Source organism: Eublepharis macularius, chromosome 2 (assembly GCF_028583425.1).
Source record: "Eublepharis macularius isolate TG4126 chromosome 2, MPM_Emac_v1.0, whole genome shotgun sequence".
In the NCBI taxonomy this organism is placed as follows: Eukaryota; Metazoa; Chordata; class Lepidosauria; order Squamata; family Eublepharidae; genus Eublepharis; species Eublepharis macularius.
The window spans coordinates 49737356-49764588 of NC_072791.1; the positions used below are offsets into that span (position 1 = coordinate 49737356).

At 38.9% G+C, this 27233-nt stretch overlaps 1 protein-coding gene across 7 annotated transcripts in view; it reads left to right on the forward strand.

Moving 5' to 3' along the window:
• Nucleotides 1–27233, forward strand: part of RALGAPA1 (Ral GTPase activating protein catalytic subunit alpha 1) — a 190947-nt gene that overhangs the window by 69745 nt on the left and 93969 nt on the right. For 4 of the 7 annotated variants that reach the window (XM_054972958.1, XM_054972960.1, XM_054972961.1 and 1 more), the window contains 12 exons: nucleotides 930–2471; nucleotides 4237–4361; nucleotides 5957–6173; nucleotides 8195–8371; nucleotides 12592–12744; nucleotides 14326–14519; nucleotides 14639–14737; nucleotides 14909–15064; nucleotides 22372–22500; nucleotides 23088–23213; nucleotides 23620–23678; nucleotides 24019–24127. In XM_054972958.1, the coding sequence (XP_054828933.1) occupies nucleotides 930–2471; nucleotides 4237–4361; nucleotides 5957–6173; nucleotides 8195–8371; nucleotides 12592–12744; nucleotides 14326–14519; nucleotides 14639–14737; nucleotides 14909–15064; nucleotides 22372–22500; nucleotides 23088–23213; nucleotides 23620–23678; nucleotides 24019–24127 (3086 nt within the window). The remainder of the gene's footprint in view (nucleotides 1–929; nucleotides 2472–4236; nucleotides 4362–5956; nucleotides 6174–8194; nucleotides 8372–12591; nucleotides 12745–14325; nucleotides 14520–14638; nucleotides 14738–14908; nucleotides 15065–22371; nucleotides 22501–23087; nucleotides 23214–23619; nucleotides 23679–24018; nucleotides 24128–27233) is intronic. The other 3 variants (XM_054972962.1, XM_054972963.1, XM_054972964.1) reach the window with 1 other exon arrangement.

The window sequence follows — 27233 nt, forward strand, 5'->3', positions numbered from 1 at the left end:
ATTCCCCTACACCTGTGTCACTCAGGAAGAAAATTGATTCATTTGAAATGTGTTACTGGAGGAGAGTTTTGATTCATTTGAAATGTGCTGGAGGAGAGTTTTGCGGATACCATGGACCGCCAAAAAGACCAATAAGTGGGTACTAGATCAAATCAGACTTGAATTCTCCCTAGAGGCTAAAATGAAAAAACTGAGGCTATCGTACTTTGGTCACATCATGAGAAGATAAGATTCTCTGCAAAAGTCAGTAAAGCTAGGAAAAGTGGAAGGCAGTAGAAAAAGAGGAAGACATAGCTTGACTCAATAAAAGAAGTCACGTCCTCCAGTTTGTGGGATCTGAGCAAGTATGTTAATGATAGGACATTTTTGAGGTCTCTTATTCATAGGGTAACCATAGGTCGGAAGCGACTTGACAGCACATCACATCACACACACGCACACACCTATGTAAGAGTCTGCTGAATGATGAAAGATAATGTGAATGCACAGTGAATCAGTTTATAACTAGGATTTTGGAATCAGTTCTCGAGTTGCATATTTTGTAAAATTCTGTTTATCTAGGGAGTTCTTTTATAGGAAGCATAATATGTAAACTTTTCTTTGTGAATCTGTCAGTTGGTATTTTATAATTTATTGGCACAGCTCTAGTTTTAAACAGCATTTCCAAATCTCCCATAATCTTGCTGTCTCTTTCTATGCATGTGAATGTTTTAAAACTGTGTTCTGAAGTTCCAGCTCAGTTGTATCTCACTTTGTACTTGATAGTATGTATGTATATGCATTTTTAACACTTCTAGTTTTTGATAGAAAAATATTTCATTGTAAAGGAAGTACTTTGGTCTTCTTTTAAGACATATTACTATGTTGTAGCAACTAATAAATAAAATGATTTCTGAAATCATGCAGATAAATCCATACTTTTTCTACAGACATGGATGATGCTCAAATCCTCCCACGTCCACCTCGTGTCAGACATTTTTCACAGAGTGAGGAAACACCAAGTGAAGTTTTTGATGTGCTGAATGAGGAACAGCCACTACCACGAAGTAGCAGCACATCTGACATCCTGGAACCATTCACAGTTGAACGAGTCAAAGGTGCAGTTCCTGTCATTGACGGTTCATCCCATCATGCTCCAAGCTTACAGAGTTCCACTGAGGCCTCTTCAATATGTAGATCCACAGAAAGTCACGTTACTGATTCAAATAGCAGAGAGTCCTCTCTGGAAGTTGGGGATAGTATTTATGACCATCTCTGTCATTTGGTAGGCCCAGTAGAACTCGAATTTACCGCATTTGAACAAAACCAGTATATTGACCTTGAAGGTGAAGATGATCTTCTTTCCTCTCTGAGAGAATATCTTAAGGAAAAAGAAGAACTTTGCAGTAGCATTGAGATAGATAAGCAAGAGCCTTTTCCTCTTGAAGTTGAAGGAATAAGTAAGAGTGATAAATTACCATTGGATGGAGTAGAGTATACAGACCAAACTGTTATATGCTCAAGTAGTACCACGGTTGCACAAAGTATCAATAATGCAGAGCTGCAATTGGAGCAAAACCAAAGTGGCTTTATAAGTAATATTGCACCTACACAAGTAGACGATTCTACAAGAAACTACGCTGATAAAGCTAAACAGTTAAATGTTGATAAGTATGCCCAAAACCTGCCTGAACATGGGTTAAGTAGCCCTACTAACCAAGAAAGGAAGAAATATTTGAACAGACAAGTTGCCACTGATGCAGATGTGTCTGTGGAAACAGTGTTAGAGGAAAAGCATAAGAGTGCCCTTTCTAATGAAAAAATAATCAGCACAAGTACTATGCATGCAAAGAAAATGCCACCTAAAGCCTTAGTTAACCCTGAAACACTTCACATGACAGGCATGAGCAAAGTCTCACCAACCAAGAGAAGCATATCTGAAACCGTGACCCATAAAGCTAAAATCATGAAAATAGCGGCTAGAAAGCGAAACAGTGTTCATGTTACATTTAGACCATCTACTGAATCAGTTCAGTTTTATAATCCTCTAGAAAACAAAGAGGCCCCATGGAAAGCAAGGCTTCGTAAACTCAGTGGTTTCAGTAGTGGTAGCAGTAGCAGCAGCACAAGCACCAGCTCATCTGCTGTGGCCGTGCTGGTCAGACCTGGAATATATAGGCCTCTAGATGCAATCAATACAACTTCTGCTAATAGTAAACAGATTAAAGATTCGGGAGAAGTTCCAGCTTTCACATTGCAGAAGGAAAGTATTGGAGTAAATCAGATGTCTAATCGTAGCCCACCTAAACCGTCGAGTCAGGAGTCGGGACAACAGCAGGGCTCCCTGGGTGGTGTTTATAAAACTGTTGTACATGCTCTTTCGAAGCCGAAGGCAAATGTTTCCCCACAGAGGCAGAACAGAGTGCCAGCAGAGGCTCCACTGAGGGATCTGTACAGTCATGTAATGGGCTATTTTGGAAAGAAAGCTGCAGGTGAGCACTAACAGTGTGCAGAGTGCAAAAGGAGAAAGGCAGCACCAGTTTGGCTTAATGCACCTGAAGCAAGCTCTTACAAAGCAATCAAAAGGCTTTGGGATGATCAGTGCTTTTCCTGTTTGGTTTTGCATGCGCATATGGCCAGCTGAATTTTTTTCCCAAGCATAAGTTACATTTATAAACTTTAAATTACTAATAATCCTTTAAAGACATTTAGTGAACCACTTTGCTGCTGAACACTTGAGATAGGGAAGAGGAAGAGACAGTAAATGACCTACCAAGGGATCCTGTGTATACCCTTCCTTTCCTGGTTGGTCTTGAAATTCAATATTTTATATATAATTGGCATACATATGCTTTCCAGTAGAAAAAATAGCTTGGATATTTATAGTTCATATTCCTAGTTACTACAATTGAGCCAATTCTAGGTTCAATTAGATTTTTTTCTTCCTCCTCCTAAAAACGTTAAAACAAACAAACACTGAATCAGATGTTGAAATTACAAGTATGGATTATTTTATCATAACAATCCAGTGTGGATTTAGCCATTTTTGTTTTGAGACATTTCAAAACATGTGTTAGTGCTTTCTGTGTGCATTCACTGGAATGGATGCACCATTTTCCTAACAACATGTCATTGCTTTTGTTTTACTGGGATTGTGGAAGTGCATAAAGGCACTGCGATAGTTCTCCTTGAGCTAACTGTGAAGCCTCTATGTGCTTACCAAAATGGGCAAAGCTTGCTGTCATTCTAATATCACCATCATATTCACATATTAATTAACCTTAAAAGAACAATCAATTAACTTTCAGCAGTGAGGTAGGTTTTTTTTCTGTGTGTGTTTTTTTTATATTGTATGCTAGCATGATTAACAGAATGTTCTGTAATGCATCCTGCATTGAGATGTTAATGCCATCTGAGGGCAGTCTTTGTAAGCATATCACAACAGACTGGGCAGCAATTCCATAGATTCAGACTGAATTTATTATAATATGCTGTTTGGTAAGTTTCTTAGAAAATACATGCAGTCTGGATTCTAAGAGTGTTTAGATAACAATATTTGAAACTTAATATTTCAAGATTTAGCATATAAAAATTAATTACATCTCAAATTTAATAACAAGGTTGCTTTACATTCTCTTGAAGGAATAACTCTTTGTTGCAGGCAAATATAAACCAGGAAACAAAACTGAGACCTTCAAGATGGAAATACCAAAAATGTACAGAATTCACAGTATACCTAAAAGTTGTGTAATTCTGTACTGATACAGTAATTGATGATGACCATTTTAAAATTCTTACTTGTTTTCATACTGTGTCATTTTATTATTGTGTTACCATTTTATATAGATGTACTCTGTGTAAACAGTACTGCATTGAAGTGGTACTTTCTGCCTATATATTCCTCATTCACATACACTGGGAGAGGCCAGTGGTGTATTTTATGTTTGGTGATATGGAGGAATGAAGAATGTATGCTGAAGCAAGCATTAACAACTTTAAGTAGTGCTTATCTGTAAGCTTTCTTGCTCTTTTCAAGGTCACACCAGAAATTGACTAACACTTGCTCAGTGGTGATGGTGGGATGGGTGGGACTGGCATTGTCTACTAATTCTCAAAACTAAATCTGTTTTTAAGAAAAGAGAGGTTTTAAGTGCATGTTTGCAATTAATTTTTGTATTTGCTAGTTTTCCAGTACTTTTTAAAAGATTTGTTGTTGAAATTGTTCTTTACTATATACAGTCATTCATTTGCTTTTAGCCAATAGAGAGGATATGAGCCAAAAGCAGGATCCTCTGGGTAGTGATAATGGCAATAGTAATACAAATATTCCTGACCTCATGGATGAATTTATAGCTGAAAGACTGCGCAGTGGTAGTGCTTTGGTAAGCTTTTGATATTTTCTTTTTATCTTAAAATATCAAATATAATGATTATGTTAGTTACATATAACATACTAATGATTAGTGATGCAGTAAAGTAGCCTGAGGGTGTTACTGAAAACTACATTTCTTGAGGCTGATCTCTCCACCACAACCACCACTCACCAGCTAATTTCAAGTTGTCCTATTTTATGAGCCCTTTTCTCTGTCTTATAGAAGGGGAGAAGGCGCATTGCAATCATAGTCATCAGGTAACATCACTGCTGTCACAGGCTTCCTTCTTATCAGATCCTGGCAGAGAGAGCTGTCTTCAGTCTCCTAAAGATTTGTTTCACAAGTTGACATTCTGGTTCTCTGCTTCTATGTTGCACTGTCCCATAGGACTGTTTCAGACACACCACTGTATTATAGTAGCTGACTTGTAATTGAATGTGTAGACTTCCACCTTTGGAAAGCAAGTATGCTTGAGATGATTTGAGGTGTGTGCCTTGTTTCATACTCAGTTGATAAGCAAGTGTGAACAAGCCCTTACCTCACCTGGGAACTTCTACTTCAATTAGATATGCTCAGAAATTTCATTTACTTATTTAAATATAATAAAAGTAAAGAACAATAGATAAAACATTGTGTCTTTAGTGAACTACAGAGACAATATTTATTAAACAAACTCTGGTGATATTTCAACATTATATCTAGACAAACATGGACATTCAATATCAGTATATAGGTTTCTGTTTGTTGCAAACCTCAGGTTACTACGGGAGCAATCCTTACTGGGTCTACTCAAAAACAAGTCCCATTGGGGCTTAATCCAAGGAAAATGTCTTTAAGATTACAACCTATATCATTGAATAATTAGCCTAACTAGTAACTATTTTAAAATTTGGCACTCAAATGGTGAAAACCAAGACAGAAGCACTCTGACTCCTCTTTAAATATCGGCCCACTGTTTCAATGGAGTAGATTGGCCAGTGGCATCAAGAAAAATGGTGTGGGAAGGGAGGATAAAAGCAGCAGCCACAAGGAAAGAAAGGAAAAAGGGAATACAGGACCATTAGGAGAGAGGCTCCATAGCACTCGGGCCATCATACTGACAAGCTCTTTGCTAACAAGTGCAGAAGTATAACATTGTTATATATTTTAAATGTATTGCTTGCATTTTGCAACTGTCTAGGTTTTTCTTCCTGGTGCATATTGCATATCTTAGATTCCATGTAAATGTGTGTGTGTTTGTAAAAAAGTCTTTTGTTTTATTAGATGTGGTTAGACAGAGGCTCTAATATTAAACGAGTGGCCTAAAACATTATTTTAAAAACTTGTTGCAACAAAGAAAATAACCAGATTGAAATGACCACAGTTATTATACAGTTGCTAGTAATTCTTCCTGGTGGGTAGAAAGAGAAGAATGATAGGAAATCAAAAGAAAAATATTTGGGAAGAACTTGTTTGAAAAAACAGACTTTGACTTAAAACTGGTGGTTACTAGATACATGTTTGTTTGTTTGTTTCTTCTCAGTTTAGTACCCAAAACATGATACATGAAAATGTTTTCAAATTGTATACATATTTTTCTTAAGTTATTTTAAATATTCGTCTAGAATGTGACAAGAAGAGGGAGCAGTCCAGGAAGCCTAGAAGTTCCAAAAGACCTTCCTGACATACTAAACAAACAGAACCAAATGCGGCCAGTGGATGACCCTGGTGTGCCTTCTGAATGGACGTCTCCAGCCAGTGCAGGCAGCAGTGATCTTGTCAGTTCGGATAGCCATTCTGATTCCTTCAGTGCATTCCAGTACGATGGCCACAAATTTGAAAGCAAGTATCCCTGCACCCAGTCACTTCTGGATCTGTAACATCTACTGCATATTAGTTTTTTTGTAATAATCAGCTTTATTTGACAAATGTCATTGAGAAGATTGTTAATGAAGTGGGCTGGAATAAAATCCACAAGAAATGCTTTTTCCCTCACGTCAATGAAATGACAGTTGTGTTAGAAGCTTGTGTTGTGAAGAGTAGAGGCATCTGTAGAAACTATGTATTGTGGCTTCATGATCTCTATGTCTGTGAAATTGACACCTAAGCATATAGTTCCTTAACAGCATATAGAATTTGTGTTATGTTTCCTGTTTTGATTTATAACCAAAATTAGAAAATGATGCTTTAAGCCAAGACCATCTCTTGCACAGGGTAAGGGACACATAGGCTGTACAAACTGCTTACTAGTTTCAGCAGTACACTTAGCTATCCCATGTCTCTTTTTTATTACCTCAGAGAGCTGGGGTAAACTGCTGTTGGAGCAGCTTCAAATTGGCCACAGCTTTAGCAGTTCACTGGTTGAGTGTTTCCACTGCCAAGTTTAGGAACCGCTTGTTGTCCTGTTCTTTCCTGGCAGGTGACCAGGCAGTATTTATATTGCAAGGAACCACATTGTTTCCTTTTCTTTTGCAGTTAATCTGAGGGGAAAGAAACAAGAAAGAAGCTAATTCCGTATTGTGGTGGTATAGCATAAGTTGGGCTTGTCTAGGATTCTCAGTATCCTCCAGACTTCTTCATAAGAGGAGAATTATAGGAAACAGAATTTTTTCCCCTTCTGTCAGGACAGTTATGTTAAGAGATAAGAGCATCATGTAACTTCTCTCAGTAGAAAGAAAAGAGAGGTGGTATAAATAAACATGTTACCTCTCTGAATCTGAGGAAATTTTGGAAAATGTTTCAAAGGAACTGGGGAGCTTGCAGATTTCTTGTTTGAGGCCCTTGGGAGCTTAACAGTGCCTGGAATTGTTTGAGGGTTTCTGACACTACACCATTTTCATGCAGCTAGTAGGAGAACAGGCAGCAAAGGGACAACTCCAGTTGAAAGGTAGCAAGAGCAGATTTGATGTCCACTTCGACAACAAAGTCCTCCTAGTTTTTCTCTTGCTTTTTTATGGCAAGCCAGCCTTTGTCTTTTTGATTTTCTGTATGTCCCATACTCTTTAATCAAGTGAGGGAGGGAGAAGTGAGAGCAGATACAACTTACAACCTTCACAGACTTGAGATAAATTTCAGCAAGTCCCTCATCATGGAGGGAAAGAGTCTGAGAAGGTGGGGTTTTCTCCCCCAAGCCATCTGGCATTACTTGCTGCAACTGTTTACTCCTAGGCCTATGAAAAGGACAGTAGCAGACTCCTCACCATTCTCTCCCCTCCCACTTCAACACCTGTCAGAAAGGAATGTGTAGGATTTGTTTGTCTGCCTCCAGATCCTTCAGTTCATCTTACCAACATCTAGTTTCCTATAGACCCACACTTGATTTATCAGTCTTCAGGAGACAGACAGACTTCCTCTTTTTCAAATGATTTTGTAATGAAATTGCATTAGTGCGTTAGGGCCCCGTTAGTACAGGTACAGATTAGTGTGATAATCTTTCCTGTCCTAAGTTTCCTCAGTACTTTTCCCCCTCCTGTTTTCCAACCTACTGAAACCGAAAGGGAACCAAACGCTAAGTAACTTATATGCTTAAGGTTACCTTTGATATCTGCAAGCAGGACACAAGTAAACTGTGAAAAGCCTCACTTAAAGTTGGTGATAATTATAATTCCTTTTTAGGGATTGTGAGCAGAGAGAGAGCGTGGGAAGAATACATTCTGAATAGAGTAAGAGAACAAATCCAGGCGTGACCCTCCTTTAAACATTCAATATATTTCTGCTTTACATAATAAGGCAGAGTCAAGTAGCCCACTTCTGCCTCTTCAGCTGCTACAAAAGCCATGAATTATGATTCTGAAATGAATAAAAATCTATACATTTAATCTGGATTGAGCATTGGGCATTTAACCTTTTCTTCTTTGCTGTAGATTTCAGCTTTGCTCCTGAGGGTGGCACACCAGCTTCTGTGGAGTGTGATGCAGGTTCAGGACCTCAGCAAAGTGCTGAAGAACAGGAAGTGGCTAGTCTGACGACACTTCACATTGATTCTGAAACCAGCAGTCTCAATCAGCAACCACTGTCTGCTGAAGTTGCAACTATTACTGGTAAGGTTGAGCGGCAAAAGCAAACTTATTGTACATATTTATGCTGTCTTTCTTTCCCAGTATTAAAAAGCAAAAGTATGCAATTTCTGTGTACATTTGTATGTAGTTTAACTCATATACTAATTAACTAACAAACATTACAATTTCAGGTTTCTAAGATATGTATCATACATGAGACACTGTTTCCACATAAAATATTGTTTGTAGAGACTTCATTCATTAATTCTGCCAGTTTTCTTGTAAATTTAACTCCTTACACAAGTGAACTGTTCATTTAAGCAGTGTAACATTGGAGGTGGTCAGTAGGTGGCAGATGTGTCTAAACCAAAAATTGCTATACCGTCCAGATTCGAAGGTGCTTCAGTTGATTACACATGAACTTTTGCAATCCTGCTCTTAAAAGCATTGTAAAGTTGAAAAGAGTGGTATATAACAAAAGTAGATTGGTGCAAAACAGGCATTTAAGAAAGTTTATTTGCCACTGGCTTCATTGAATTAAGTTGTAATAAAGCCAGAAACATAGTGTGAAATACTTGTTGAATTCTATGTTTTTCACATACAAAGAAACTAAACTTAGTCATGATATTAGTTTTCACCCCCTTCCCCCATTTAGCAGCTTCCTTCTTCAAATCCCCAAAATACTTCTTATAGCTCTCTGAGGTTAAAACACAGTTCAGGAAACTATCAGCTTCGGTGGCAGTCAGACTGCAATACAATTATTTCTGACTCACAATGGGCACAAATTTTGTCCTCAAAAATGTGCTCCACTAATGCTATTAATATCAGAACAACCTTCAGAAAAATCATGCACAGGTGGTACCTAACCCCACTCAAGGTACACTACATAAATCCTTCATACGACCCACACCCACAATGTTGGCATGGCTGCAAACAAACAGGCTCTTTTTTCCACTGTTGGTGGAATTGCCCTTTGATTTCACGTTACTGGAGCCTGATCTTCAACATGATTGGGAAAATAACTGGGTATGTCATTCAACCACGTCCTGAACTTGTTTTTCTTAATTTGTGGGGAAATGAGGACATCCCCATAATCCGAAAAGATCTGATTTCAGTTATGATCAGTGCGGCCAAAGCCATAATCACAAAATCATGGAAATCCAAAGTCCCACTCACAATACAGCCTTGGATTAATAAATTATGGGAATTTCTCACAATGGAGAAAATCATAGACCGCATCTCAGCCACTGAGAACCAGAACTTCCAATCCAATTTCTATGAGAAATGGTGGCCTTTTCTGGACTATATGGAAAAGCAAAACAAATACTTGAAGTCAATACCTGACAATCTCAAAGTTATAGCAATTTATTAAATTTTATGTTCTTTCGTTGTCTTTACCACATATATTGTAAATACTGCCAAGGCAATTGATACGCTGTCTCGAGCACATGTTTATATTCATACTGTTTATATAGTTATATAGTTATATGTTTGTTTTTTTACTATTGCATATTGTTAAAAAAATTTTTAAAAAAACAGTTCAGGAATTTGATGGAAGAATTTTGATGCTTGTGAGATAAATATTTATATGCATAGGGAATTGTCTTGCTGTGTCAAGCAGCATGAGCCCTCTAGTCCAGCATTCTCATTTCCAAATGTGTCCAATCAAATGCTTACAACTACAGTATTTTATTCCAATACAAGACCAGGGATTTTTTGCCAACAAAAAAAAGAGAGGGTTGTCTTACATTCTGGTTCATCTTCCTTTCAAGTAAATAATATAAGTTATTATGAAGATTGAGTCCGTCCTGTATGTTTTCCCTCAACACCTGTTATTCAAAAGTATATGGATACTGAAGAAGGAAGTTCTATTCAGCTATCATTGCTTTAGCTTCTGAGAATGCTAGATTTCATTAGTTTTACCATATCTCTGTTAAAGCCTCTTTAGCCAGTAATTATCATCACATCTTGTGCCTACAAATTCTGTAAGTGCTTCCTTTTGTTTGTCCGAAGTGTATTGCCAGTCAGTTTGACTGGATGATCTTATATTCTAGAAAACATAGAGGAAAATCTCTGTACTCTATCTCTCTGCCATTCATAATTTTATAAAGCTTCTTACATTTTGATTAGCATTTTTAAATCAGTAAAGACTTACAATTTGGCCTCTTCTCATACAGAAGGTATGATGTCCCCCCCCCCACACACACACACACTTTTAACTTAAAGAACTTAAATGGCATTAGAGGCATTTTTAAATTAAAAAATAACAGAATATTTTATTTAACATAGATGGGAAAGGCCAGGTGATATCAGGGTTGAAAATTTCTGAAGTATCTCAGTATAAATAACTCTGAGGTAAAATCAGTACATGCACAGACTGAAGGTCTAATGTTTCAGATTAATAAGAGTTTCTTAAGATCTTCTCAGTTACTTAACTCATTATGTTGAGAAGCTTTTGTTCCAATGTTTTCCCAAATACTCTAGTATACTTTCTTTGAGTATTCTCTTACTCTTTTTGGTTTCCAGAAGGCTGGTATCCTCTTTCCAGTACCAAAACACCTTCTGAAACACCAGTACTCGTCTTGAGTTTTTAACTGACCCTTAATGTCTCCAAAGGCAGTTACTAACCACACCAGACCAGGAATCTTTTCTCTCTTCAGAGCTAATTTCCTGTTTGAAGATCTATCCCCCTTTTTTGGCAAGAATGGGAGTCTATGCCTACTTCCCCAATTTCCTAGCCAACTTTCCCCCAGTTCTCCTTTCTGTGTTAAATTGCTCTCAGTGAGGGCTGAATCTCGAAACTGTCAGTATTCGACTCTTATAATTATAACATTTGATTTATATACCTCCCTTCAGGATGACTTAACACCCACTTAGAGCAGTTTATAAAGTATGTTATCATTATCCCCACAACAACAAACACCCTGTGAGGTGTGTGGGGCTGAGAGAGCTCCTAAAGGCTGTGACTGACCCAAGGTCACCCAGCTGACTTCAAGTAGAGGAGTGGGGAATCACACACGGTTCTCCAGATTCTCAGCTAGGGCTTAACTCAGATTCCCTTCTTGCCAGCATCCAGTTCAGAAGTCTTTCTCTGTTCAGCTCATGCTACCCAATCAGATTCTTTGGAGTAGCCTCTCTCTTAAAGCTCTCTGTTTCTGTGAAGCATTAGCCTTTCACAGCCCTTCAGCTGTTTGTACAGCACTTGTAAGCTTTTAAAAAGTGCAATCTGTCACAGAAGGTATGTCCAAGATTTATGCCTGGTCCTCTCCAAGAAAGATGTTCAGCTGTTCCTACTGTTTGATCATTGTAGTTGCCTTTTTGAGTAGGCTTTTCATCCTGTCTGCAATACTGTTTTTGAGGTGGGGAACCTGGGGAACAGTTTTTTAAATGTGACTACACCAAAGATATATAAAATAGCATTCTAATGTTTGCCATTTTAATTTTAAATATCTTTCCTAGTAACTCACAACATTGGGTTTTTTTTCTTCATTGCGGCAATACAGTTAAGTTGACACTTTTAAAAATGAAATTTCCACTGCAGTCTATGGGCTCTTTCTAAGGTAGCTATACAGCCTGTTCTGCTACCATGTATGCAAGATTAGAATTTTTCCCTCCAATGTGAATTATTTTACAGTTACACTGGATCACATCTGCAGTTTTGTTGTCCATACACCCAACCTGAGAGGTCCTTTTGGGGTACTTCATTCTTCTTGGGATGTCACCATTCTAAATAATTTGATGCTACTATAATAACCTAGGCATCTCACTGTTCACTGGTAATTCCAGATAATTTATGAACCCCCAGATGTTATTTCTGTTTACTCCTCTTTACTCTGAAAAATATTTACCTTTGCTATTTGTTTACCCTATTATTGAGCCATAAGTGAACCTGTTTTATTTATTTTCTTTCACAATTTTGGAGGAGACTCTAAAAAGCTTTTTGGAAGTCCAGTTTTATAATGTTTCTGTTTTTAAACTTGGACTTAGATGAAATAATTACAGATTAATGTTATAGTTTAAATGAATGTCAAAGAAAATATACTAAAGAGAAGGTTTGGGGGAAATAATTTCTTTAATAAATAAAATTTTATTTTCTCAGTGTTGGTATCAAAGTTGGCTAGATCAGGGTACAAACTCCCATATCATGGTATCATATTCCTTGCCATAATTGGGTGTTCAGAATAAGCATTAATGTGGCTTGAAAATCAGAGTAAAGGTTGAATAAATACTGTTTATTCTGATAGTTAAAATATTATTTGCAGGTTCTGAAAGTGCTTCACCTGTCCAATCTGCACTTGGATCACGGTCCCAGACACCATCACCGGCCCCTCTGAGTGCAGATCACAATGAACAGAAAGATCTACAGCTGGATGAGAAGCTCCACCACTCAGTTTTACAGACTCCAGATGACCTAGGCAATATCTAAAATACAGAATTTAAGATTAGCCTTTCTTTTCTTTCCTGTGTGATGCTTTCAGTTTTGGATGTTCTCAAAGGGAAATATTTAGTATTCTTTGTGTCATGTTTTTTCCATATATGCTGTAACCCATGCCTTAAGTAAGAATCTTTTTTTATTAAACACGTGGTTGAGTTTGGCACTAGAGCTATTGGATAAACTCAACACAGCAAGGGGCACAGGTTCATACTATGCCCAGCGTAACTGTCTTAATGAGATCGTCCCATATTTGATGTAATAGTGTATGTGTGCATAGATTCTTCCATGCTTCTACCCCATGATGAATCATTTTTACCCCTTGTGGAAAGCGCTGCAATTAGTGTGCTAAGTAACCCTCTTCCACAAACTCAAGCCCAGAGTGGGAAGCAGACTTCGTTGCTCTCAATTCATTTTGCTGTATTTCTGTCCTACTGTTCTTCCAGATAGCTTAGAGCGGCAGTCATAGTTCTCCCCTCCTCCAATTTATCCTCACAACACCCCTGTGAGGTAGTTTAGGCTGAAAGAGACTGAGCTGGCCAAGGTCACCCAGATAGCTTCATGGCAAAGTAGGAATTTGAACCCGGGTGTTCCTGGCCCTGAAACTCTGATGACTATGGCAGGCTGGCTCTGAGTTACATTAATTGATATCCTTCAGATGCCCCATAATATATGACAGATTAAATGTAAATGTGCCTGATACCTTTCCCCCACAAAAATAAGTAGAATTTTACAAATTGAATATCCCCATATACCATCCATTCTCCACATTGCCAGTGTATAAATGGTGAAAAGTTTGTGCACCAAACAGCTGTATTGCCAGATGTAGATGATTAATGATTAAGCAAGTTCAGAAACTAGTCCAAAAACTGTAATATGAGAAGATTCAACACAGAATGAAAGGTGAAATTTGTTGAAAGGATGAACATTTTAACATTCTGAATTTCATCTTTTGTTTTCAGGCCATATCATGTTTAAAATTAGCATTTCTTTGCCGCATTAGTTGAATTTGTATTTAGGCATCATATTTGACCACTGGACTAATGATTGTATGATTTCAGGTGATGGGAAGTGCCTGTTAACTCTTGCTTTCAACTTCCAGAACATAAACTAGTCAACAGTTCAAAAGGATTGTAAAAGAACAGTTAGCAAACAGTTAGCAAATAACAGTGGTTTACCCTCTTTAGTTGTGCAACCCCAATCTACAAATAGTACGAGGTCTGTGAGTTACTTAAGCTAACTGCCATATGAACCCTGTTTTTTCCCTGAATTCATCCTTAGGTAGCTCTCCTTCCAAATCCAGACCATGATTCTTGAATTTAGGAGGGATTTTTGAAAAGTATTGGGCACTATTTGTAGAAAGCTTTAGAAATGAAGACTCTTAGGAAACATGGGGTGGAAATTTGTCTCAGTGAAGCATGATTTGTTGGTTCATTATTATGCAAATATTATGCATTATGTAAGATACAGGAATTTATATTTTAAGATAGCAGAAGTACTTCCATTTAAACTTTTCCTTTTAAAGAGATGTTGGCCTTGATGGTGTGTTTTTCTGTTGTTACAGAAACTAGTGATTTTCCATCTGAATGTTGTAGCGTGATGGCAGGAGGAACACTGACTGGATGGCATGCAGATGTAGCTACTGTAATGTGGAGGCGAATGCTAGGGATTTTAGGAGATGTCAATTCCATTATGGATCCTGAAATACATGCCCAAGTATTTGATTACCTATGTGAACTCTGGCAGAATCTTGCTAAGGTATTTGAAAAGTTTAAATGTTCTTGATCCCCAGCCTGGAAAAACTATAATTTTGATTTAAAATTGGAACTGTAGATTCTGCTTCTATATATGTTTCTATTGTTTCTAAATAATTCCAGATTAGAGATAATCTTGGCATTTCAGCTGATAACATGACATCTCCCTCTCCACCAGTTTTAATTCCTCCACTGAGAATTCTTACTCCATGGCTTTTCAAGGTAAATATAGCATAGACCAATGAGAAAGAAAACAAAAGAAGATTGGGCTAATGTTTAGAAATAATAATATTAATTGTTAATAATTATATTTGTTATTTGTTATTTATTATTCATAAATATTAATATTAATAATATCATTAATAATAATATTCTGGGTTTTTTTAATGTTAGGCAACCATGTTGAGTGACAAATACAAACAAGGCAAATTACATGCTTATAAGCTCATTTGCAATACAATGAAGCGAAGACAAGATGTTTCTCCAAACAGAGACTTTTTAACTCATTTCTACAATATAATGCATTGTGGATTACTTCATGTTGATCAGGTAAGAATTGCTTCCCTTCCCTCCATCCCTTTTTAAAATAATAATGAAGGAGTAGTCATTATACTGAAAAGATTACAAAAAACAAAGATGTTTAAAGATATGTTACATTATTCTCATCAGGAATAGTAAAAATAATCTTGAGATTAGGTATACATCCTACGTATGTTATGCTTTTAAACTTTCTTCCTTTAGGGAATTGTTTCCATATGGATTTGCCTTGTGAAGAATGTCTCTGTGTTGTAGAAAATCCTAGGGAATATTCAAAGTGCATATTTGGTTTTTGTGGAGTGCTGAGTAGGCATATGGTACATTGTTGCCTTGAGGAAACTGAGAATGCATTCTAGAACAAGTTCTTGTAGCTGCACATAGCAAAGGAAGATCAGTAATATCTTTCAGTGATGTTTTCTGATCTTCTCACTGAGGAACACCTAATGTGTGCAAAGGACCATTGGATCTTCAAAACACATTTTGAAAAAGACTAGAATAGATAATTGCAGGGTGGAGGCAGGAACCCAATTCACATGAGAAGAGCAGGTGGTAAATCAGTATCTGGATTCTACCATTTTAAACTGCAGACAAGGCTCACATAATTAATGTTCCTCCATACTAAAAAGAAATCCCCTTCTTGCTGAAACATTAATGTTTTTTGTGAAGGGAATTGTTTTGTTGAGAGGAGTTTTTAATCAGAGCCCTTCTGCAGTCTAAGGTATTGTAGCACATTCACAGGTTTGTGACTTTGTGTTCTGTCAATGAAAGCCAGATCAGAATCTTGGTTTGTAATTGTTCTGAGAGGCTTCTAGGCAGTCTGTCAATATACAAGTGAAGAATAATTTAGGGTAGTATGCTGTAACTTTTCATCTCGTATCTATAGTTTCTACTCATTGCTTAAACAGTCTAATTACCAATTTATAACAGTTCTGGTAAGGCAATGCCTTTTCAGCAGAATTGCCAAGAACCTGTCATACTGTTGAATAAGATACCTTCCCAGAAATCCAAAGCTCATTGGCAAATAAAAAGACAGTGGTTCCAGTAATCCAGTTCAGATTTCTTCTTGTCTTAGAGAGTTAGCATGTTTATGTTAGAAGAAAACACTTCTCTTTTTTCCTGTTTTGTGCTTCTGTTTGCTTTTTACCATTTTTATTTTTAGTTTGAAAGCATTTTTGACTAGACAGTTTATATACATAGGATAAGTTTTATTCCTATCATGCACATATGTTATCTTACAATGAGTAATCTATGCAGCTTAACAAAGATGATCCCATGAGCAGAAATTCTGCATTCTTGTAAGATCCTGCTAATGGGAACTTACATACTAATTGCAAAGTGGCCCTGATTTGAGGATACTTAGATCCAGATAGTGGAGCCCTGAATTAGCAAGAGAGAGCTTCCTACACACCTGAAAAATGCCCCAGGTTTGCAGGAAAAAATTACAACGGGGGAGGGGGTTAAAAAACCCAAAAATGATAAAAAGAAAACCTGTAGCTGTAACCAGATAATGTTTGTTGCTAGACAACCATAACAGAATAGCCAGTATTCCAGGCTTTGTTGCTATCAGTAAAAAGCAGGGGGAGGGGGCAGAGCCCTTTCTAGGGCTGTTTTAGCTTTTGAGGAAGGACTCGTTGGGACCAGACCCAGATGAGATGAAACCACATGACTTGCATAATTCACCCAGGCTTAGCTGCTTGCTACTAATCAACAGCACCCCACCCTCAGCCAGTATAGTGTAGGGGTTTGTGATGCTTGGCCTTGGTGGAGGTCATCTCTCACTCCTCCATCATACTAGGTCATCAGGAGGTTGCCTCAGACTAGAGGACTGCCGGGCAGTTGCCTCCCAAGAGCTCAGACTCCATAGCACCCTGACCTGGCACCCTTTCTTCCTCCCTGGCCTGATAGGGAGCCCTCCTTTTATGCTTCCCCATCCCTCCATCATCAGTCCCAGCCCCACCTCCCTGGTCCCACACTCAGGGTGTGGACCACTGTTAGAGCTAGTGATTGGAGCATGGCCAAGCCTATAATCTGGCTCCACCCCATCGGCCCTCCTTTGGGCCATTGCTGCCTTGCAATTGGGCTGCCTCAGGCATGGGGTTTTGCCTTGGGCCCGTCCCCTCCCCTGGTGCCCTTGGCTGCCTTCTGCTCCACCCTTCCTCACCCTGCGAGTTCTGGGCCTACTGTGGTAATACTGGGGCTTTACCACAGTTTTGGGGCTGCTGCTGGGCCTGGCACAGCTGCTGCTGCACAGTGCTCTTGGTGGCACATCCCTGTGGCATCATGGCTGAGCACAGGGAGACTGGCCACTTGAGTGTCAAGCCCACCATCCTGCTGGGGCCAGTACTGGCACTGGACACCTCACACCAGCTCAGCAAGCTGTCCCTCGTCCCAGGGTGACTTGCAGGTGAGAGGGGCCTTTCCTCAGGATGGGGTGGGGTTAGGTGGCCGCCGCATTGTCATCAGCTCCCGGGTGGCCACCAGGTGCAGCTTGAAGTCCAGATCAATCCCCAGACATGGTTGGAATTTCAAAATAGGATCTGGGAGACCCAAGTTCAAGTCAGTTCTCTGCTGTGGAAGCGCACTGTGACTTTGATCCAGTCACACACTCCTAGTCTAATCTACCTCTCGGTGTTGTAAGGAAAATATGGAGGCAACAAGAATGATGTAAGCTGCTTTAAGTCCCTATTTTAAATATAAATAATGGTGAAGATGGAAGGGGAGATAAAAGGTAAGTTGTTTAGTGGGTTTAAAGGAGGAAAATGAGTATATGGAGGCTGCCAAAAGGAGGTAAAGAGAAAATGGTGTGGGGAAGGGGATACAGGGAGAAGTGAAGTACCCTAGCAAGTCCTTACAAGTTACCCACCATGCAACTGGGCCCAGCTCAACCAGCACCAAGCAACTGGACCATGAAGGAGAGCTTCTGGGATGGGAGGGGGAAAGAGGAAGACAGAGGGGCACACAACAGTGGATGAGAAGGAGAGAAGGAGGCATGGAAAGGAGGAGACACTATGGGGGGCAGGGAAGGGAAAGAGGACATGGTGGAGGAGGGGGAAATGAGATGTCCCCTACAAGTCCCTGCAGATTCCAAGTTGTAACTTTTGAACATGCATGATTTGTTTTGGAAAATGTTTTCACATCTATACACAAGAATATTGCTAAAAGTAATCCTTAGAGCAAGACATTTCAGAGAACCTGAAGCTCTGTGCCAGAGTCTCCCCTCCTTTTCTTTGTAGTAAAATGTATCCATGTTTTGATGCCATCTTACTGTGAAACCATTGCTCAGCGTTCTTCACTGTTGGAAGCAAGAAAATGCAGAGCACAGTAGCCTTATATAAACAATGCGACACATCTTGGGACAACCCAACACACTAGAGACAGAATGGAAATGAGCCTTGTGCCCTGCCTGTGTTCTCCCACCAAATTTACACATATTTATACACACTTACATAATGTGCATATGTAGGTGCCATCCACATAAGTGGAAATGCCAGTATTTCTAATCACAGGAATGAAACCTACACGTATACAGTTTGTACACACATATTTGCCGTGTTCATGTGGTGGTAAAAATGTATGGGCAGGGTCTTAGCTACTTAGGGATGTGTTTTTGGTGGGAAAAGTAGTTTTTGGATTTGAGAAAGGACATCAGTACTTGTATTTGATTATATTTGGGTATCCTGTTAACCATTTGGTGTCTTCCAGAATTCTGAAATTATTTCCTATGGAGGACATTTTTTCAGGGGGGGGGAGGCCTAGAATGGCTGTTTTTCAACCAAATGACACCAGATTTACAGGGGACTTAGCCCTGCTTGCCTACAAAAGAAGACACCCTTCTCCAGTTTTCAAGGGAATTGGACCAAAGGGCCCAATTCTACAGGCCCCTAAACAAGGAAACCCACTATCTACCCTACTTGAAGGGTGTGGACTGGGAGGAAGAATGGCCCTGGAAAAGAGCCCCATCCCCACAAAGGACAGAGAAGAAGCCAGCTAGACCTGCAGCTGTGCTAGGCCCTATGCTTGGTTTACCTGGGCACTGCCATCCCCAAGCCAGGCGAGACTTGCACCAACTAGGAGCCACTTTTCCTGAGCCAAGAGAGATGATTTCTCCCCTCCTCTTGCCCAGAAAACCTGTTGAAACAGGGGAAACAGGCCTGGGATCTTTAAAATGCCAGCCCTGGATATTCCCAAATGTTTCTGGAAATATACAAGATCTTCTTCTTGGTATTCCCAAGAATCCTGAATAGACATGGGCACTAACAGGAAAAAAACCTGAACATGGTGTTTGTTGTTCGTTGCCATGCACGAACAACAAACAACGAACATTAACTAACATGACCTGTTCACAAACATGTTCGTTGTTCGTGGGGGCCAGCAGGCTCTCCTCCAGCCATCAAGATCTCTACCACACCATTCCCAGAAACCCTACCTGAGCAGACAGCAGGAAATGTACCAATAATAAAAAAATAGCTTGCCCTCAAAGCCTGGCAGCAGCCCTGGAACCTGAAGGGGTAGATCCCTACCGCACCACTCCCAGAAACCCTACCTGAGCAGGCAGCAGGAAAGGTACTAGTAATAAATAATAGCTTGGCCCAGAGCCTGGCAGCAGCCCTGGAACTTGAAGAGGTAGATCCCTATCCCACCACACACAAAGAAAATTCAAGCTCCAAAGCACTCTCCCTGTCTCTCAAAATGCCAACAGCAACTGTCTCTCCCTCACTGTCTGCAAAACCAGAGCTGGGAGCCCCCCTCCCCCCTGCTCTTTGCTTCCTTGTAACAAATTTGGAGCTTCACACTTGAAAGGAAGACCTGCCTATCAAGCTAAATTGGGCTTAGATTGGGGTTTCCAGGGCAACAGCAGAAGTTCAGACAGAGTTCAGGCAGTCCCTGCCTCCAGTTGCCAAGGGAATTGATTGCAGGTGCCAGATTGTATGGCTTGACGAACAGCAACGAACAAGGCTTACAACGACCACCTGTTTAGAACGGGGCCTCATGAACAGCTTGTTCGCGAACAGCTGATTGGGCTGTTCGGGGCTTTTTTTAGTTCGTATTGCTGTTCGTGCCCATCTCTAATCCTGAATACCACACTGAATGCCCAAATATACAACCCAAAATACCAATAAGGTAATATTGGAGTATATATTCAGACCAGATAGATCCAAGTGCACATGCCTATGGCCAGCACTCATTCTCTGTGCATATTATATTTTCCTTTGATATGTCATATGTACAGGGCTAATACCATCAGACAAATAAGTTTTACTGTGTATTTTAGAGGGAGATACCATAAATCAGTGTGGAAGATTTCCATTTATTACACTTGGCACATAAAAGTTGTTGGTACAGATTAGTGGAGGCATCAGTTTTTGAGAAAGGTTAAGAAAAAGCAAATCTAAGGAACCCCCCTTTGATGTCTCATGCTGAACTGCAGATCTATAAGTTGACAAGCAGCCTTGGTAGTCAGCATGTTATTTGTGGCAAGATTTTCAAAGGAATGTAATTACATTTCTGTTTCTGAGTATACAAAGCTAGGTTTGTTTACAAAACATTCTGTACCTTAGGTATCATTCTTGGTCACAGTGTATCTTACAAGCTAAATATATTTTATGTGTATCCTAAAAGAATTTAAGATTATTATAACATATTTAATGAAGAATGAGTCTCTCTACATATATGTTATACTGTATATAAACTGTAAATTATTGTTAAGTATGTTAACAGAATATTTCATTTTAACTAGCAAATAAAATCCTTGAATTTTCAGGGTTGATTTTAGCTGTGATTGATGTTTGCTACAGTTCAGTATCCCGTTAGTTGGAACAAAATTGTTTCCAAACCATGTGGAAAAATGTAAATGTTCACATTTTGATGCTGTGATACAATGTGATACAATGGTTAATATATAGTGATATGTAATATTTATCATCAACAGTATGAAAAGAAACTTGGAAATTGGAAAACAGTATATAGAAGAGCAGCAAAGAAAGATTATTGTTTGATACTAAAAATGTTATATGATGTGTTTAATTAAAAATACATCCTTCCTTTCTCTCACACTGCCCTCTCCAGATACACTGTTTTTAGTCTCTTGGATCCATGTTCCCAAATTAAATTATTGGAAACTATTGTGATTCATAGGTTACAGGCCTGGGGGAAGCAGGCAGCGTGCTGTAGCACAGGACTAGTTTCTCCTTCCCTTCTCTCACCAGACCATTTATCTGAGAACCCTCTTTAAAGGTTTAAAAGATCATAGAATCATAGAGTTGAAAGGGGCCATACAGACCTTTTAGTCCAACCACCTGCCCAATGCAGGATGAGCCTAAAGCATCTCTGACAAATATTCATCCAGCCTCTCCTTGAAAACTACCAGTGAAGGGGAGCTCACCACCTCCCTAGGCAGCTGATTCCACCTTTGAACTACTTTGATTGTGAAAAGGTTTTTCCTAATATCCAGCTGGTACCTTTCTACATGTAATTTAAGCCCGTTGCTTTGAGTCCTATCCTCTGCTGCCAACTGGAACTGCTCCTTGCCGTCCTCCAAATGACAGCCTTTCAAATATTTAAAGAGAGCAATCATGTCTCCCCTCAATCTCCTCTTCTCCAAACTAAACATTTCTAAGGCCTTCCGCCTTTCCTCATAGGGCTCAGTCTCCAGACTCCTGATGAGGGGTCTGGAGATGAGGCTATAAAGCTAAATACATCATCATGTTTGGTAGACTCATAATGCAAAGCAATATTCTTACTTCCTCTTCCCTCATCTTGAAGAGAACCCGATTGAGACAAACCCAAGATCTAGAACAGTCCTCTTGGATATTGGTTCCGTGGGCTCATTATTCATTCTTACTAGGTCCTGGGACTTTTTCCACACATCAGGTTTTGTGGGGGATCAAAACACTCTGAAAAACCTTTTGCTAAAAAATTAGTTTTAGTCCTATTTGGATGAAACAAAGACTTTCAAAGGAAATTTTATTATTTTATTTTATTAGACTGCTACTCCACCTTCCTTGCCGAGCAGGCTCAGGGCAGATCACATCATTTAAAAACAATAAAACATGATTTCATACAATTTCTATAAAAAACATTAAAGCTTTATAAAAATCTAAAGCAGTTTTAGAGCAGTTCTGTTACAGTTCATTGAAAAAGCTAAAGAAAATGGTTGGTTCAAGTTCAGATTGGCCTACTAGGTTTGATGCTCTCAGAACAGGCTTTCAAGTGCTTATTTTGTCATTCTGCTCCCCCCCCTCCTCCTTTAACAGTGTATTTATTAGGGAGACTGTAAGAGACCAGTATAATAAGTAGTCCTATGCTTCTTTTCTTTCAAGGATATTGTAAATACAATCATCAAGCATTGTTCTCCTCAGTTTTTTTCACTTGGTTTGCCTGGCGCCACCACACTGATCATGGACTTCATTATAGCAGCTGGTAGAGTGGCAGCATCATCTTTCCTTAATGTAAGTGATCATTCAGTTTCATGTGTTACTGTTGATTTGTATATTGTTTGTGAGTACATATACCTGTGAAATATGTTAATAGCATGCCACATACAAAATGTACTTGTGGGTGTCATGTCGTCTGTGTTCTCTAACCAGACTCCTTCACTGTAAGCTAAATAAATATGATGTTATTTCTTTATTTACATTATTTATAGTCTGCCTTTCTCACTGAGGCTCAAGGCATATTACACAGTGTAAGTCAATACAGTATAAAGTTAGACAGTCAATGTGTGCACCCATTTCGTAGTCTCACTAGTTAGGTTTTTGATATATAGAGTTAAAATTTATTTCTTTACAGATTTTTTGTATATTTGTTTACTTAATAGCTTCAGTGATAATTGAGTCTTTGCAGTCCAATCTAAGCAAAAGATATAGCTTCCTGCCCCAATCTAAATTTAGATAGATATGCGATTTATCTTTTTATGTACATAGGAGACAGAAGAGGAGGAGAAGCCAGGAGAACATGATATGAATACAAAAATTCAGTTACGTGTATTCATTTAATTTGAGGATGAAGATTAAATATTTATCTTTTTTTAACCTAGGCACCAAGAGTAGAAGCACAAGTTCTCTTAGGCTCTCTGGTTTGCTTTCCCAATTTATATTGTGAACTCCCAGCTCTACATCCAAACACTCCTGACATTGTTGTGTCCCAGTTCACAGATGTTAAGGTATGTTTTGAATTGCAGGTAGTTAATAGTTTAATAGTCTTAGCAGACAACTCTTTCAGCTGAATAATAGTTCAGTCATCTCCCTTCTAAACAGGAAAGAATATTAAGTTTAATGTTCTGGCTAGCAGTAATCCATGTATCCAGAGCAATATGGAAAGTACTTATTTGGAGTTGTTTTTTGTTTGTTTTGTGGGAAGAGGAAGCACAAATTGGCTCCTCTCTATGAGGGGAGGAGATGGCTGTTCAAGCAAGCAATGGTACAGGGCCCAAAGTTGACCCAAGAAAACCAGCCAAGGTATGAGACTAAAATGCCTCTGAAGGACCCACTCTTTAGCTTGATAAGTAAAAAGAACATTTGTTAGCCTGTCGCTCATTCTTGACTGATATTTAAACATTCTTATTTTAGGAACTCATCATCAAAACAATATTAAATTCTGCAAGAGAGGAGCCATCTGGGCCTGCAAGGTACAGATAAGGAAAGATCACTGGCAAATGTTTGTTGGCAAAAGTGTGTTCAGTTAACGTGGTATATTTTTAAATAAAGAGACTCTTAGTATTCTGCTGACAGCACCATTTTTTTTAAAAGTAAGTTGTACTTGTAGAATACATTTAATGAAGTAAAACTCTAAAACGTAATAGTGCACACTGTGTTATTTATGTAAATGTGAAATGTTCTTCAGTTAGACGTTAAGAGAGTGTTCGTCTGAGCAAACTCCGTATACTGTGAGTTTTCTGCTCCCTTGAGATTCTTGGTGTAGCCAGGTTGAAATCAGTCTCTGACTTGATATCCACTGTTGTTTTGCAGATGTGTTGCTCTTTGTAGCCTTGGCATATGGATCTGTGAAGAACTGGTACATGAATCCCATCATCCTCAGATCAAGGAAGCCCTAAATGTGATCTGTGCCTCATTAAAAGTAAGCCCATAATCAATTGGGCTTGGGATCATGCTGCTGTGCGAAGTGATCCACATGTTTGTTAGGGCTTTTCTGAACTTGCACACATATCCCTCCCTATAAGCTGTTTCTGAGGATCCTCCTGGATGGTGACCAATATTGTGATGAAAAATTGTAGGTAGATGCAAGTATAAAATATACCATATTTTTCTTAAAGCAATTATATTTTAGTTCGTACAATAATTTATAGCACTGAATCAAAACTTCTAGTATCTTCAGTCTTTGTTGTGCTTACTTATTAACAGTGATCATCCCTCCTTCATGTCCCTCCATTTTAAGTACTAGTTTGGGGCAGAATAGTGGTTGTAGTGAGAATCGTAGAGTCCACAGTACTTGCTAAGGAAATTTCTCCTCTTCAACCTTTACGACCTTCCTAGTAAAGGTTAGGAGGATGGGGTTATCAAATAAGACTGCAAGTGACTTCAATATTTCTGTGGTTTGCTCTAGGAAGCACTTAATCTTGCAGCCATCATCACAAAGTGCATAAGGTGGCTAATGCCATAGGATGGAAATTAAAAGGACTGGGATATAAACTCTGGGCTATTGTCTGATCCCTGAAAATCCTTCATCCTAGGCACAAATGAATCTTCTAATGGGCTTTACTGAGATAAGGTTGGTCTGCAGCTCTTCACATATTAGATTTTATTTTGCAAGAATCTGAATTTAGGACTTAACCTTCAGTCTCTCTAATCAGACTGTGACTATCAACAGTATGCTTACCTGTAGATGGTCTGTGGCCTCCAGACACATGGACAGCAAATTCAGTGGTACATATTTTTCACATGGAAATTGAATCTAGTTCCAGATTATTAAGATTTGAACTTTGTATCCTTGTATTTCATTGCTTTTAGGAAAGCTTTACTAATGGAAATCGCTGCCCAGCAACAAGAAGAGAAAATGGAAAAAATCTTTTTTCTGTTTGCTTAATAAGCAGTAATCCAGAACCTTCCATATACATGAGTACTCCATTTGCAGTTCTTGTTAGTGCTGGTATGGTCTCATAGCATTTTTTCAAATGACTAGGGGTGAACACTGTGCTACCTTATCTTGTTCAGAGCCAGCCCCATTTGTTTGAAGTTTATCTCCTGTTGGGTAGAGACAGTGTACAACCTAGTGCAGGGGTCCCCAGCATGGTGCCCGTGAGCACCATTGCATCTGCCTACACTTTTCCTGATGCCCACCAAGTATTTTTAGAAAGTGGGGTGAGGTGGAGCTTTTACCAAACATGGCTTCTGATTGACCACTGGAGATTTGATTGGCTGTGCAGATTTTTTAAAAAACATTATTTTGGCGGCAGCTGCTTCCACAGCACAAGAATCTTCATTATGTGACTGAAGGTAAAGCTGTAGCAGCCATTTTGTGGCTAGCTGCACCTTCTGTAGTAGCCATTTTATAGCAGTCATTTTGTGGCTGTGCCCAGGACACTATGTCAGAATTCCAAACTTGCCTGCAGGCATGATTTCCCCCTTCCTGTGGCAGCCTGAAAAGCTCCTTGAAATCCTGTTCTTGGAGGAGGGGGAGACCTCCAGAAATAAGATTTTGGAGGACATTTTAAGTTTTCACAGGAAGAGGGGGAGACAAAAAACCTATGCTTTATGAACAGAAGTCCATGTGCCCACAGAAACATCAGTCTGGATCCAACCAGCTTCTTCTATATCCTTCTCAAAAGTAAGAGAAAAATTCATAGGAAAAGCTAAATATCCTCATTCAGTCAAATGGAGAGTTTGGTTATGGTAGTATTCAAGAGATCAACATGTAAGGGCAACACTGGATTGTAAGCCAGAAAGCATTAACTGTATCAGGTTGATGTTTTACGGATTCGGAGCTTAAAATTGAGCATATTCGCTAAAAGCTTGCCTTTTGTTCATAATTAAGAAATTGAATGTCCCAAGCAAATGGGTAAAGTAAAAAAACAATGGGCAATTGAATTCCCCAAGTAATGGGTAAAGTAAAATAAGTAATATACAATACTTTAGGCTCATATTTCAGATGTAGTCTTAGCATATGAATCTATAAATAGCATTGTAATAGAAAGGATTTCTTTTGAATTTAGTATGTAACTGCCTCCCTTATTTTTTTATGAGCAGCACTGGTAACTGCATAAAGACTAGATGTTGTTCACTGGTACTTATTGAAGAGTGAGCCTACTAGAACTCAGTGTGACTAAGCTCCAAATGAACTTTCATAAGATTTATCTATAAGCCACATTTGAAATATTTAAGGGAAAGAGAAGAATGAAAGATGAGAAGCAAGATACAGTAGCAACCTCCTAGTTCCTTTTCTGAAACTTTCTTCAATGAAAGTAATTTAATCTCTTTATTTACATGTTTTGAATTTCTGCTGTTTTCCTTTACTAGTTACCTTAAAACTGTAATTTAAACGGAAGCATCCTTTGTTTAGCGAAGAAAATTGTAGCACTTAATATGCCATATTTCTGTTCAGTTCTTCAGGGTGAAGGAAAACAACTGAACCATGTCCTCTTTCCTCATTTTTTTTCAGCTGAAATTTTAAAAGTTGATAAATACAGTTCTGTGTCCAGAAGAAACAAATCTTGGGGGTTCTTATTTGGAAGCTAGAGCCCATATTATTCAAAGACCCTCTGAGTAGGCAATTTTTCTTGCAGAGAGATGTGAATGAGTATAGATACCAGATACGATGTTCCACGTCAGTCTTATTGACAAGTGCAGTACGCACACTATTGAACTGGAAAGGTAGCTGACAAAAGCAAATTGCAGGCTTATAACACAGATGCAGCAACACTTTTCGAGCTCCAACCAAGCTGTTCTGTCAAAGGATAGCCAGTGTTTATTTCCTCTAGACAGTGTGAAGTCACAACTTTTGTGTCTCAACCATATTGAAAGCCTCAGCACAAAGATCCTAATCGCTTCTCTCAACCCCTGCCGTTAGAGGCTATGTTATGTTGCCACTCCGAAATAGCTTGGGTTTGAAGTGACTACAAAACCTTGTCCATGCTACAGAAAAGCTCTTATTGCTCAACCCATCTTTTAAGCAACGGGTGAAGCCAAACCACCATTGAAAGTTTTAGGCCAGATAAAGACATGCTGAC